Here is a 15,716-nt window from a genome sequence, read left to right as displayed (position 1 = left end):
AACAATATCCAAGAAATTACCCAGAGTTCAATCCAAGGTGATACAAGGTATGTCATTTGAAGAAAGAGAAGAATATTCTTTAATTCTTGCTTGAATGGTGTTTTGGCTGGCGTCGTTCCAGCTCACTTGGCTCCAGAGAACACGTATCAAAGTTAATGAAATAGCCAGAAGCTGTTCGATCAATTGTATGAATTGCATCTGGATTAGTTGAAATGTTATTTTCCTCTCAACAAGGCATGTTGATGTAGACGTCTGTATTCGGTCTAATTGCAACTTGTGAATTGTTCTGATTTTCATTTTGAATTTGAATGTCTGGTTCAAGTTCCATAGCATTGTTGCTTAGTCCTTCATTCCTTACAGGTGGCTCTTCAAACGTGATGAGTCTTATGTTTGAACTTCTTGGATTGTAACTAGAGCAGAGCGTCTGCTACAGCGGAGTCCACTATGCCTACTGTTTAGTATTGGCCACATAGTGTGGTTTGATTAAGTCGATTAAGACAAATCTTTTCTCTTTTTTTCCGGCAAGAAGCGGGAGCAGCACAGTTTTTGTTCCGTGTACTGCAAGGACTGGTACAGATTTTCTGTAAGAGGGTCCAAATTCCTTTTTGTCTGCAATTTTCTCTCTGACCAGATCCCCGACTTTTGGGATCCAGACAGGTCTTGCCATGACTACCTTGACTTCCGCAGTGGCGGTCTGCTTTAGATGGACATTGCGTTGTTTTGTCCTGGATTCATTTAAATCCTGTAAAACAGCCAAATGATCATGGATATCAAAGGGTTTTTCATCCGCTACTGCGCCTTCACAATCAAGATTAGGTACCCACATTTGTATCCCAAAGAGGACCTCATATGGAGTGACACTCCCTAGAGAGCATCTTGGCTGGTTGTTTAATGCCGTCTGTACCCCATAAAGGTGTGTGACCCAACTACCGCCCTTGCCTAATACCCTAGCTGTTAAAGATTGCTGTACGTCCCGCTTTTTTCTCTCCACAACCAAATTTCCCTCAGGATGGTACGGAGATGAGAGCCGCAATGCTACGCCCATTACTTCCATGGCCTCTGTGTAAACAGAAGAACTAAACGCAGGGCAGCGGTTAGAACGTAACGTGCAAACTGCGTATGTGCAGATAAAGACTCGTAAATCTTTTATAACAGTCCGAGCGTCAGCCGAACGCTGAGGCCATACCCATAGAAATCTCGAGAATGAATCCACTGCAACCATGATATATCCGTAAGCCAAGTCTGTTTGTAAGGGGTCGAAGCGGTCCAAGTACACACATGCAAGAGTTTTGTCTGACTTTAGTAATGGCATCTGTGCCGGGCGTGCAACGTGCAGCCTTTCATCTGCTGGCAGATGTCGCGTTTCAAGACATAGTCTTTAGTTTACTTAGTTAACCCTGGCCACCAATAGCATGGTTTCAGTAAAGAAATAGTCTCTGTAACGCCTGTGTGCGCAGAGCCCAAACCCTTGTGTGCAGCCAGTATTAAACCTTGTCTACGAATCATATTTGGTATTACTCTATCCCCCACTCCAGGAATCTGAGCATATAGAATGTTTTGTGCATCTAACTTCTAGGAGTATTTTAGTGGAAATTTTTTAGGTACTGCTGTGCTGCCTTTGCATGGTGCGATGACAGCGACCATAATATCTCCGTCTATTCTCGTGTTTGAACGAGTCAGCGCAGCTACGGAAGCCGTGCGAACAGCCCCCTTTGTGGCTTCATCAGCCATTGAATTCCCTTCAATGTGAATGCCATCACGTTGATGACTCAGTGTATGGATCACGTGAGTCCTCAGTAGCTCGGCTTTCAATTCTGCTACCTGTTCCCATAGCATTTTGTGCTTAATTGTGCCTCTTTTTGCATCTTTAAACCCGTTTTGCTTCCAATGCTGTAAGTATTCATCGTAAGACTGTGTACAGTAAAAAGAATCACACACGATTAGTGTGGGGAATTCATGATCCGTATTTACAAGTGCTTTTAATTTTGCAAACTGAGCCGTGCAGTCTCCTAGAGATTGCATTTTTGTGCAACTAGGATGGAACTTGCCATCACGCATGCAACCTTTAACAATAGCAAATGCCAAAAAATATTGCTGCTTACTTCCTATGGCCGGTTGCGCAGATCCGTCAGTATAAATAACATTCATATTGTTCTAGTGGCAAGATTTAATTTGGTAGAAGATATTCTCGTTTGCATTGCAGGAATGCCTGTGTTTTTAAGCTTGGATCAAATCTGATTCAAAGTCTGTTGCAGTAAGAGAATAATGTGCCCATTGTATCCATCTTGGATGTAACACTTTTGCATTTGGGATGCTGGCCTTTGTAACTGCTTCTAAAGCTGGTACTGGAGTTACGACAATAATGCGTTTTCCCTGAGCCAGTGCTCTTTCTTTTGCTACAGCAGTCTGAACGGCTGTCAGTATTTTACCTGTTGAAGTGAAATGCATCTCTGCATTTGTGTACAGGTGTGATTTGTAAGCGATTGGTACAGTTTCGCCTTCATTGAAGGTCAAATAAGTGTACCCGCATTGACCCGCAATTATTCGGATCACAAAGTGGCGTACATTTACGCATGTTTGGAAGTGTTTGGAAGCAATCATGTCTTCCAGGAGTAAACGAAGAATATTAGTATGTTCTTGTGTCCAATCTCTAGCTGAAAAGTTAGGTTTTATTATGTCATAGAGAGGTTTTACCCTTTGTGTGTAATCTAAAATGTATGTTCTGACAAAATTTAGGAATCCTAGTATTGATTGTACATTTTTAATGATATTGGAGGCTGGAGCAGCGCAAAATTTTCTTAACAGTTAGCTGCCAGACTTTTGCCTTCACTTGACAGCTCATATCTCAAAAATAGGACATTGAGGTGGGCTATTTTTGATTTTTTAAAGTTAAATCTGTAGCCCTCTCTGGCAAATTCCATAATAGTGGTGCTTACCCTGGTCAAGTGCCTCTCCAAGTCATCGTCTGTCAGATAAATATCATCCACATAGGACAACGCTTCTTCATCACATTTTTGAAGTAACTCTGTTACTCTTGCTGAAAATACACTGGGCTACTCTTATGCCCTTGTGCTAGACGACAAAATTGTCGCTGGGACCTTAACGCACTGAATGAGGTCGGATACCTGCTTTCAGGCGCTATATTTTAGCAGAAAAATCCATTTGCGATATCAAGTGTGGTTTTGCATTTTTTGCGCACAACGTTATTCATTAATGCGGCACTATGTGCATTTTGGACAACAAATGTCTTTCTGCAGGAGTGTAAATATCTGTAATCTAAAACTGGACAATATGTATTGTCGGGTTTAGAGACAGGAAACAAAGGATTGTTCATTGGAGAGGTACATTTTTCAATTACCCCATGGTATTCAAATTGATCGAAGATCTCCCTGTCCAGTTTTTTAGCTTCTTGCTTTATTGGATATTGCCTCTGAGCATTAAGTGAAACTGTTAACGGGATCACGTGGTAGGTTGAGTTCCCATCCCAACCTGCGTGATTTTTGTACAATGCCGGAGCTTGGGTTACTGCCCACTCCTGTGCATATGTATGTTTAAGGTGAACGGGAACGTGGTTGGAAAATGCAGGAAAAATTATACTTTCTCTCCTGGGGTACTCCATTACGAATGCAGGCAGACAATCCTGTTCTGCTAACAGGATGTTATAACCAGATGACAAGTTCTTCTAAAAAAGAGCTTATACTTTCCTGGGCTTGCCCCCCTCCATCCGGAGTGGTATTTCATATAACTTATGTGGGAGGCTCACCCTGGTGTCTGGTGTTTCCAATGTGATGTAATCATTCAACTCCGCTGTCACCAGAATTTCCTTCAGGTTCAGGCGAGCTATTGTTACTTCTGCCACACTGTCTAGCATCGTCAGAGCCCATTCCCCATTCAGAAGTTGTGCCCTTAGAATTCTGAGCATGTCTGATTTTCAGTCCGGCAACTTTCTTTTTCTTAAATTGAGCTTTTGCATTTTGCTTATCTTCTTTTTCAGAAGTAAAGTCTTGAGCGCGCTGCTTGTCTCTGGACTGTGTGCGCGCCTTTCTATTTTCTGACCGTCGGAGCTTTTGTTCGAGCCCTGAAAGGAATGAGAGGAACGTGTATCAGTATCCTGATACCTGCCAGGTTTCCAAATATTATCCCTATTCCTAAGGTTGTACCTCTTTTCAGCGGGCTCCTGTGGACGAGACCTACCTGGGACTGAGATCTCTTGTCTTTAGAGTTTTCTTTTTTATCATCCCACTTCTTTTTAGAAGAAGTAGGTTTCTGCTTAGAAGTGTCCTTTTCGGGACTGCCCTGTAGTTTAGGTTTTAAAGCTCTTAAAGCTCTTCCCCCTCAAACTATCCTTGCCAATTCTGCATACGCAGTTTCGATTATTTTGGGTAGTTCCTTCACCTGTCCTAATAGAGAGAACTCCAGTAGGCGTTGGCGGATTGACACTGATGCGGATTCCCCTTTAATATTAGCTAATATTAAGGCTGATACCTGGTTGTGGTTATTTAATAATTTCATCCCTTAGTTTTGGGCAGGTTCTGCTCAGTTCTGCTCAGTACTCATTTTGTATTTGTCTTAATACATCTGGTATTACTGCTAATGAAGGAATACCATGAGTTCTGGTATATATGGCAGCACAGACTGTACCCCAAGAGGTGCAATCCTCTAACTGTGGTTTAACCCCCATGGGCAAACAGATTGTTAACATTCTGTGTTTTTCAAATTGTGTTGTATTTGGGAATACTGCTTCTAACTGGGTTATTTTCTGAGCTACTTAGAAAGGAATTTGGTCACGTTTTGTGGGCACTTTCCCATTACCGCGTGAAATGTTTGTGGAGTAATTTTAGTACCTGTGCTCTGTGTAGGAGCGGCAGGAAGTGTAATTACTGTTGGTTGGACTGCGAGTGTCCTTAAGACGAAGTGTGTCATGCTTCTGTAGAGTTTTATCAACTCTTTGTGTTGAACAAGCCGTTCATCACCTGGCATTGTGTCAATGTTTGGATGTGGTGCATAGGTCGCTTATATCAGCCATGTTGCTCCTGGTCTTCCTAAAGGCCCAAGCCTTGCTCTTGTTGTTGTATGGGTTAGGGCGCCATTAAACCAGAAAATATATTCCTGGTAAGTAAGCGGAATCTCAATCTGCTCAAACGGATTGTAGAAACCTGGAACTTCTTCATGTTTATAATAATGCAAAGTTTTTGTTATGGCATTCACTGCTGGGAATGTAATCCTTGAGTAGAATACCTTTGTTTTGAAATCTTTGTGTGCCTCTATCACAAATATTACTACACCTCCTCTGGGTGCAAACCCATGATTGAGTAGTCTAACTGTCAGAGTATGTCTTACATTGGGTGCAATCTGTATTGCATCGGTAGCTTCCTCACCCTCTGAGTGAGTAAGTACCTGGTCTATTGGGTTTAAATCTCCGTTCTTGATAGACATCGTGTTTAAGACACGGAATAACTGTCCAAGGAAATTTAGAAAAGGTTTTTTGCACAATTTTGGGAAAATTGTCCTTCAAGCTTGATTAACCAACAGCCAATAAATAGGATATCTCGCCTACTCAGCTGTGGCTGAGTTTTTTGCCTACCCACTCCAGACGTCTCTGGATTTGGTAAGTAGGGTCTCTGAGAATAGGCACGACTGAGCTACTCAGATTCTACTGTTAAATAAGTACCAAACCAAACGGTTGGGTGCCATTAGACCACGTTGGGCGCCATGTAGTGTAATTCCTATTGTACCCTTCATGCAGGACCTGCGCTGTCTACGGATAACATATACTGTGGGTCTGGTGGTAGACTGACTTTGTACACCCCACCGAATATGTTAACCTATGTTTTGCATTAGCTAGCTCGCAGTGCCACAAGAATCTTCTTTTATCAGAGAGATTAGTTTTTGGCAACCTCAGAACACAACAATACCCGATTCCTCAGACTCGTGGAAACAATGTACTACTTTTCACCCAGTCACTCATGCTTGCTTGTTTTGCTCTCAGAGAGATACACTGAAGAAACAGTTGAGCATGTTTACAATAAGAATTTATTGTACTGTTATTCTTCTGATGTAAAATAAATGAGCTGCAACAACTGTGACACAGTAGCAGAGATATAAAATCAGCAGTACAGTGAATAAAAAGGAATAGTATTGTTCTGCCATTTTGTAATAGTCATGAATAGATACATGAATATAAAATGCATTTATAAAATAAAGTGCGTACTCCTAAGATTTCTGTCTAGATGTACCTAAATGTACCTAGCATGTGAGTAGGTGTGAAGGAGCCTAAGCCTAAGAGCCAAGAATCCCGCTAGGATTTAGTCGAACCCCCATACCTGAATAGTGAGAGTGTGGGACTTCATCCTGGACTTGAGTTGGACCCGTAAGGTATAGTCAGGTCACTGTCAGCTGCAGCAATGGCATGCCGGAGCCGCAGCGTCTCTGGTCAGTGTGTCGGCCTTGAAGTCTTGGTTCCCTCCTGCCTACCAATAGCAAGAGGTTCTGTATTTATACAGTCTATGTGTGTGTGTTCCCCATTGTCCAGTATGAGGATGACATTGGTGATTAAACCTTGTGCTTCGATGGAAGAGGTGAAGTGTACCTCCTGGAGAGTGTACTCATAAATTATTCATATGTGCTAAGGATGACCTCTTAGCAATATCAATTGGGAAAAACCCACTCTTGGCAAAGAACTAGGCGAAAGGTTTAGTCCATAAAAGGCTGCAGTCCTTATAAGGCGATATGTCCATACAAGGCATTCTGTCCTTATTTGGAGTTATGTCCTCATAAGGCTCGTTCATATGAAATGACGGGGAGATGATGTAGGGAAAGTGTACAATGTTCCCTGGACCTATATCAGAGTACCGAAATGAAATATAACAAGAGGGTGCCCGACTAAACATGAACGGAAATGGGGCATATGGACAGGTGCATTGGACTGATTACTCACAGCGCAGGGGGCCTGCCTTTTTCATACCAGCCAGATGGGGGTATAATACTTGCAACCGTGATGAAATGTCCTACACGTCACATTGATACAATGATTACCTTGTTTACTTTGTTATACAAAATGCCAATACAATTAGATATAAAAAACAAAATGAATAATACCTGCCATCTAAGCCATTCTTATGGTTTTGGGTGGCCTGGAATAGTCTGAATTGCCACACTTGTAGGAATGTGATGGTTAGTAGTTGTGTAGAACATCATATATGAACGGGCTGCACACCTCTGCTTTTGACAACTATCTCCAAATTTTTCAACTCCAAACATTTCGACCGTTGCGTGCTCATTTTAACAAAAAAGTTTCGTGATTATTTTACTTGTAGCTCCTGTTTCTCATAAACACGATACTCTCTTCCTTCCACCCCAAAAACATGATCTGTTGTCTTTCATCAAAAAAGCCCATCTTCCACTTTTTAAATTTCGTGTGAGTTTAACGTACCTGCTAACAAACGATCAACCTCACTCCTTCCAAACAAACATCTCTCTTTCCCTTTCCGACATCATGTCTTTTAACCATTTACTTGCGCCCCTCCTACCAAGCAGCCCTTCCCCCTCCACCTGTGCACTAATTCTTCCCTGAAAGACTCAACTTCCTGTGATGCATTTAAAATAACTTATGGTAGAAATACAAATTGGTTGCTTGACGATTTTTCAAGTCCAAATACTTTTAAATAATTAACGGTATGTAAAGCATGTGCTCAGTCCAAAGTTCATCGCAGCGACTGCCACGTTCTTCTGACCCATGAAAATAAACTTGCCGTGTGAATTTCGATGTTCCGCCTTGCATGTGGGGAAAACAACATTTCTTTGTGCATAGTCCTTTTATTGCTCAATATTTATTGGGTGCTAACCCTCAAGGGGCATTACGTTGAAAACATCATATATGAACGGGCTGCACACCTCTGCTTTTGACAACTATCTCCAAATTTTTCAACTCCAAACATTTCGACCGTTGCGTGCTCATTGGCGTCGTGCCATGCCCACACTGCACGTGTAAAACTTAACAACAACAAATTTAGGTGCAACTTTCTGCCCCTAGCCTTTGGCACAGCATTTTCATTTGTGTTTGCATCATTTTCTTTTCACCATGTAACTTTCACCACAATTTTTCAACAACATTTTTTGCGACCTTCTTTTTGCTTAAATTTTAATCCTTTCATGTTTGTAAACATTCTCATCCTCATGCAAGGAACCGCCAGAGGCCCGAAATGCATTGGATATTAAATAAACTGCTACTGATGAATATGGCTTTAGTCGTGTTCTTGATGGAAGGCTCGGATGGCCAAACATGAGCACTAGAAACCTGGAAAATGGCGGTTCCTTGCATGAGGATGAGAATGTTTACAAACATGAAAGGATTAAAATTTTTGCTTACATTTTAATCCTTTCATGTTTGTAAACATTCTCATCCTCATGCAAGGAACCGCCAGAGGCCCGAAATGCATTGGATATTAAATAAACTGCTACTGATGAATATGGCTTTAGTCGTGTTCTTGATGGAAGGCTCGGATGGCCAAACATGAGCACTAGAAACCTGGAAAATGGCGGTTCCTTGCATGAGGATGAGAATGTTTACAAACATGAAAGGATTAAAATTTAAGCAAAAAGAAGGTCGCAAAAAATGTTGTTGAAAAATTGTGGTGAAAGTTACATGGTGAAAAGAAAATGATGCAAACGCAAATGAAAATGCTGTGCCAAAGGCTAGGGGCAGAAAGTTGCACCTAAATTTGTTGTTGTTAAGTTTTACACGTGCAGTGTGGGCATGGCACGACGCCAATGAGCACGCAACGGTCGAAATGTTTGGAGTTGAAAAATTTGGAGATAGTTGTCAAAAGCAGAGGTGTGCAGCCCGTTCATATATGATGTTTTCAACGTAATGCCCCTTCAGGGTTAGCACCCAATAAATATTGAGCAATAAAAGGACTATGCACAAAGAAATGTTGTTTTCCCCACATGCAAGGCGGAACATCGAAATTCACACTGCAAGTTTATTTTCATGGGTCAGAAGAACGTGGCAGTCGCTGCGATGAACTTTGGACTGAGCACATGCTTTACATACCGTTAATTATTTAAAAGTATTTGGACTTGAAAAATCGTCACGCAACCAATTTGTATTTCTACCATAAGTTATTTTAAATGCATCACGGGAAGTTGAGTCTTTCAGGGAAGAATTAGGGCACAGGTGGAGGGGGAAGGGCTGCTTGGTAGGAGGGGCGCAAGTAAATGGTTAAAAGACATGATGTCGGAAAGGGAAAGAGAGATGTTTGTTTGGAAGGAGTGAGGTTGATCGTTTGTTAGCAGGTACGTTAAACTCACACGAAATTTAAAAAGTGGGAGATGGGCTTTTTTGATGAAAGACAACAGATCATGTTTTTGGGGTGGAAGGAAGAGAGTATCGTGTTTATGAGAAACAGGAGCTACAAGTAAAATAATCACGAAACTTTTTTGTTAAACTGTGAATGAGAACTTTCAAGCAGTGGGGGTTATCGTATGGTCATTAATCATTGCGTGTCAGGAAGACATGATTGTTTTTTCTTGAGAGATGAACTGTAGTACGGGCGGGATATAAAGGGGAGATCTTGATATAGCATGCATTTACAATTATTTTTTAAAGGGTTGGTGCGATTTACAAAAGTTAAACTTTTTTAATCAGCTGTTTCATGTGTGCACGTAATGGCGGATGTATAATAAAAGCGTGTTTAATTGTCATTTTCAGTTTTCCCTGATGAAGGGCCCCAGAGGCCCGAAATGCATTGGATATTAAATAAACTGCTACTGATGAATATGGCTTTAGTCGTGTTCTTGATGGAAGGCTCGGATGGCCAAACATGAGCACTAGAAACCTGGAAAATGGCGGTTCCTTGGATGAGAATGTTTACAAACATGAAAGGATTAAAATTTAAGCAAAAAGAAGGTCGCAAAAAATGTTGTTGAAAAATTGTGGTGAAAGTTACATGGTGAAAAGAAAATGATGCAAATGCAAATGAAAATGCTGTGCCAAAGGCTAGGGGCAGAAAGTTGCACCTAAATTTGTTGTTGTTAAGTTTTACACGTGCAGTGTGGGCATGGCACGACGCCAATGAGCACGCAACGGTCGAAATGTTTGGAGTTGAAAAATTTGGAGATAGTTGTCAAAAGCAGAGGTGTGCAGCCCGTTCATATATGATGTTTTCAACGTAATGCCCCTTCAGGGTTAGCACCCAATAAATATTGAGCAATAAAAGGACTATGCACAAAGAAATGTTGTTTTCCCCACATGCAAGGCGGAACATCGAAATTCACACGGCAAGTTTATTTTCATGGGTCAGAAGAACGTGGCAGTCGCTGCGATGAACTTTGGACTGAGCACATGCTTTACATACCGTTAATTATTTAAAAGTATTTGGACTTGAAAAATCGCCACGCAACCAATTTGTATTTCTACCATAAGTTATTTTAAATGCATCACTGGAAGTTGAGTCTTTCAGGGAAGAATTAGTGCACAGGTGGAGGGGGAAGGGCTGCTTGGTAGGAGGGGCGCAAGTAAATGGTTAAAAGACATGATGTCGGAAAGGGAAAGAGAGATGTTTGTTTGGAAGGAGTGAGGTTGATCGTTTGTTAGCAGGTACGTTAAACTCACACGAAATTTAAAAAGTGGGAGATGGGCTTTTTTGATGAAAGACAACAGATCATGTTTTTGGGGTGGAAGGAAGAGAGTATCGTGTTTATGAGAAACAGGAGCTACAAGTAAAATAATCACGAAACTTTTTTGTTAAAAAGTGAATGAGAACTTTCAAGCAGTGGGGGTTATCGTATGGTCATTAATCATTGCGTGTCAGGAAGACATGATTGTTTTTTCTTGAGAGATGAACTGTAGTACGGGCGGGATATAAAGGGGAGATCTTGATATAGCATGCATTTACAATTATTTTTTAAAGGGTTGGTGCGATTTACAAAAGTTAAACTTTTTTAATCAGCTGTTTCATGTGTGCACGTAATGGCGGATGTATAATAAAAGCGTGTTTAATTGTCATTTTCAGTTTTCCCTGATGAAGGGCCCCAGAGGCCCGAAATGCATTGGATATTAAATAAACTGCTACTGATGAATATGGCTTTAGTCGTGTTCTTGATGGAAGGCTCGGATGGCCAAACATGAGCACTAGAAACCTGGAAAATGGCGGTTCCTTGCATGAGGATGAGAATGTTTACAAACATGAAAGGATTAAAATTTAAGCAAAAAGAAGGTCGCAAAAAATGTTGTTGAAAAATTGTGGTGAAAGTTACATGGTGAAAAGAAAATGATGCAAATGCAAATGAAAATGCTGTGCCAAAGGCTAGGGGCAGAAAGTTGCACCTAAATTTGTTGTAGTAGTTGTGTAGGTCATGTCACTGGCAGCGCTGGCAGGAGCAATGGCTAGTGCAAGCTGAAGTGGCCTCCTGACGAGGACTCTGACTATTTTTTTTTAAACAAATTAAGGAATGCAGGTTTGGCTTCAAATTCATAAAAGCACATACTTGGCAAAACCTGATGTTGTTGCCCAAACCCAAACAGCAGAGACACACTTCATAACAATGACATAGGACAAGGTTTCAACTATGTCGTTTTAGTAGAGGACATGTTCCCTTGCACACTGGAAAAGAAGAATTTTGAGAAAAAATGTGGGGCCTAATGTAGAAATAAAGGAACTAACCTCAGCATGTAGGAGTGCAGTGCTTGAATGGGACTCCGACCAGCGCTTCCAGGGCAGAAAGAATGAGGTCAATACAGAGCCGCATGGCACTACCTACCAGCACCAGACTATGCTATAAAAAATCATCCAGATTCATTCTGGTGCTTGGGGATATTCACAAGGTGATGAGTCTGCGGTTAGAAGTATCCTTCAGAAAGAGGTAGCTGGAGTGCAAAAGGCCAAGGCATGGACAGCTACTTTTAGTTATTAGTTTACTTTATCTGAAACATTTTTTGAGGGATTTTGAGCCTGATGACGAAGAGTATTAGAAAATAATGTGACTATCACAGGTCAGTGCTGGAGAACTATTGCTGAAGGTTTGCACCATTTTCTTTTTGCATGTTATTTAATAAACACAAAATAAACGAACATGTTTTCTTTATAAAAATCTGGCAGTTACCTTTTTTAATGTGTTTAAAAAATATATGTTAAACGAAGACGGTCACTCAAACATCTCGTAGCATTTGCGTAAAGGATTTAATTCTTACAGATTAGTAGTTTCAGATGCTTGAAATGGTATTTACCTTAGTAGCCGAAAAGTCAATGCTGTGTAGAAATCTGCAGTTTTGACCCAGTGCATGCAGAGACACATCTGTGATGCTGAAACATCCGCTTAAATTGACAATCTGCAATAATTTGCAGTTCACTGCAAGAGCCAAGACTCCTTCATCTGTTAGATTGCAGCATCTTTTCAAAGAAGCTTCAAATAAATAAGGACAAGACAACGCAACGGTTTTGACTCCTATAGAGAGAAAAAGATTGCACAAAACATCCCTCATTATCAAACAATCTCTCCGAAATGGGGTCTAAAAATGCATAATAGATTATTGTAATATATTTTCAATTCATGCACATCATAGTCATCCATAGGTGGAACATTTACCTACATCATATGTTCAATACCGAAAATAAATCCTAACTTCTTGACAATTTTCTTTTAATTCCTTTCATAGTGTTCATGGAAAGGCCCAATCATAGATATAATATTGCCTAGTTAACATATACATAAGTCCTATAACGGCATTTCTGTATAACAAACATATATCATACTGCATAGAGTATGGAACTTTGCATTACTGTTGCATCAAAAATAAATTTTGCCTGGGAAAGGGGCGTTGACTAGTCTCAAATCCACCAAACTGTGTTTCCCACTTTAGTACACCAATTCATTGCAAACTGAGATACCGAATATATACATAACGATTCACCTCAAAACGACAGGTTTCTATGTAAACTTTTTGTGTCAATACATTCAAGGGCCTAGAAGCAGCAGTGAATGAAGAAAAATAGGAGCTAAGTCACCACCTCTATATCTGATTCCATAAAATTCTAAATGTCTCTATTTCTAGTTTGCTCTCAACTCTCCCCACTCCCCCCCTACCCCCCACCCCCCCCCCCCGTCCCGCCTCGCGAGTTTTTACCTTTTGTCTTAATTGGTCTAAATGTTTTAGTGACACAGACGTGAGGGGGTGACTAAAACACAACGTGCAAAAAAAAATGTTGTATCCCACAATATCAATGACTGTATTTGCTTTCCTAAAAGTGCAGCATAGCTGAGGAACCGAAGAAAAACAAACGTAAGAAAAGAAGGTGTGAACATGTTCCACCACATAACAGTCTGGTGCTTAGACGTTTACTTTTTGCAGACTTTCTCGTTAATTGCCATATTTTTATTGATTTACTTTCAAGATTGCCTTTTCCACAATCTTCTGCGAAATCATTTTGCCCATTACCACTGTCCAATTACCAGCCGCCTGGAGTGGTCCAGACGGCTGGTCGTAGTCTATACAAACAAGGAAAACAAAACCTGAAAAGGGAATACCTCCGGCATCTAGGGATTTCCATGCTATCGCCCAACTGAACCGCAGCTGTGCACGTCAGAATACCAAGGTAGAGGATATCTGGTAATCAAAAACATCATATAAATCGGACAACCTGTTACGTTTTAGGTTTTTTCAGTTTATAAAGCGATATTCTTTGCATCTTATCCATCTAAACGAAGATGCTGATCATATGAACACAGTGTTGTAGAAGACCGCTGCAGTGGTTGCTGGGGGGTGTTTGTTCAGGGAGGCGACAATTATCTTTATTATGTACAATATACAAGAACAGGAAAGATGTAAGAGAACTCTTGACCTGCTGGTAGGTCGCTCCCCCACCACACAGCTCTGCCTGTGTGCCCTGACGCTGCCGCTGAATGTTGAGGCCCTCCTCCACCCGCAGGCTACCACCTGCGCAGCCGCGGCCCGTGGAGGGAGTTCGGTGTGGCAGGGAGGCGGTGTGGGGGAGGGGCAGGGTGGACAGTGGTAAACAACGGAATATGGATAATTGCAGGTAAGTAAACAATGTAATCAATAAAACGAATTTCGTAGCGCACAATGCATCGCTGTCCACCTTGCCCCTCCCCCGCACCGCCTCCCTGCCCCACCGAACTCCCTCCTATGGGCCGCGGCTGCACCTGCGCCTTATCTCTGGTTGCCAGTGGTAGGCCCTAGGTTTGTATCTTGTGCCCGTTTTGCCTCTGTCTCTCCCTCGTTGCCATAGATTTTGCCACTGTTTTTTCCTCTGTATCTTGTGCCCGTTTTTGCCTTCTGTCTCCCCCTCACTGCCATTGTTTTGCCTGTTCTTCTCTGTTTGATTTTAGCACCTTGTGCCCGTTTTTCCCCTTTGTCTCCCCCTCACCGCCACTGTTTTGCCTGTTTCTCTTCTACTTGATTGTTGTATCTTGTGCCCATTTTTCTCCTCTGACACCCCCTCGCTGCCCCGTTCCCGCCGCTGCGTCTCCAACCGCCCGCCCCCCCTCTGCCATTTGCTGCCCCTGCCTCCCGCCTCCGAGCTGCTCCTCCCTCCCACATCCCCATATATGGCGACCGCTGCGTCAGAACCCCTGGTCCCCGCACCCACCACGACGACCACCACCGCTACGACGCCAGCACACTCCACGCTCTCAATCCCGGAAGGACCCACACCTGCTTCAAGGCCGCCCGAAACGCACGCACGGTCCGTTCACCTGCCGGAACTGCAGCTAGACCAGCCTCAAAGCCGACGAACAACCCGCCAAGAAAGATCTCAACCACCTCCGATGCATCCTACTGAACACCAGCTCTGCACGCAAACACGCCGTCAAACTCTGGGACTTGCTCGACACAACATCCCCGGACGTCGTCTTCCTCACAGAGACCTGGGTGAACGACTCCTCTGCACCCGTCATAGCCATAGCCATCCCTGCCGGCTACAAGATTACCCGCAGAGACCGCACCAATGGAGTCGGAGGAGAAATCGCCATCGTCCACAAGAACAGCATCAGGGTCTTGACCAGCACCAACGACACTCTCAGCTCCGCCGAACACCTGTATTTCCAGATCCACACAGACCCCAACTCCACCCTCAGAGACACCCTCGTCTACAGACCCCCCAGACCCAACCCCAGTTCAGCGACTCTATAGCCGACTTCATCAGCATGCATGCCCTGACCTCCACCGACTACATCCTCCTCGGAGACCTGAACTTTCAACTGGAAAACAACAACGACAGCAACTCGACAACCCTGATTGATAACCTCGCCAACCTCGGACTGAGACAACTCGTCACAATGCCCACCCACTCCGCAGACCACAAACTTGACCCCATCTTCTCCGCAAGCCCCCACGTCGCCACACCACCGAACTCCTCTGGACCAACCATCCCTGCATCCACTTCTCCTTCCAGAAACCCACCATACACCACCGCACCCAACAGATCCCTGCCGTTGCTGGAGAGAAAAATCACTGCAGACCAACTGCACACAAACTTCCGCTCTAAGCCCACCCATCGAACCCTCCAACACCGACTACGCTGCCCGCAACCTCAGACGCTGGATCGACGCCTGCGCCAACACCCTCGCCCTGCTGAAGAAACCCCCCCACAGAGATACCAACAAGAAGGCCAGCTGGTTCACCCCAGAAATCCTAGCGTCCAAGCGAGCCTGCCGAAAGCTAGAGAAGAAATGGCACAGGGAACAGACCCCGGACAGCC

The 15,716-nt window shown here is 42.9% G+C and overlaps 1 protein-coding gene across 4 annotated transcripts in view; it reads right to left on the bottom strand.

Annotated features, from left to right (window-relative positions):
* The window catches only part of AMN1 (antagonist of mitotic exit network 1 homolog), a 773,844-nt gene that overhangs the window by 204,556 nt on the left and 553,572 nt on the right, over positions 1-15,716 (bottom strand). For all 4 annotated transcript variants that reach the window (XR_015307528.1, XR_015307529.1, XM_086952786.1 and 1 more), the window contains one exon: positions 12,227-12,444. Coding sequence is in view for 2 of the 4 variants with exons in the window: in XM_086952786.1 (XP_086808912.1) it covers positions 12,227-12,444 (218 nt within the window). In the remaining 2 variants the exon portion in view is untranslated. The remainder of the gene's footprint in view (positions 1-12,226; positions 12,445-15,716) is intronic.

The sequence above is a fragment of the Lissotriton vulgaris genome, chromosome 1_2 (assembly GCF_964263255.1).
Source record: "Lissotriton vulgaris chromosome 1_2, aLisVul1.2, whole genome shotgun sequence".
NCBI classification, from domain to species: Eukaryota; Metazoa; Chordata; class Amphibia; order Caudata; family Salamandridae; genus Lissotriton; species Lissotriton vulgaris.
Note: the sequence above shows the minus strand (reverse complement) of the source record. Positions and strands in the feature narration are given on the sequence as shown.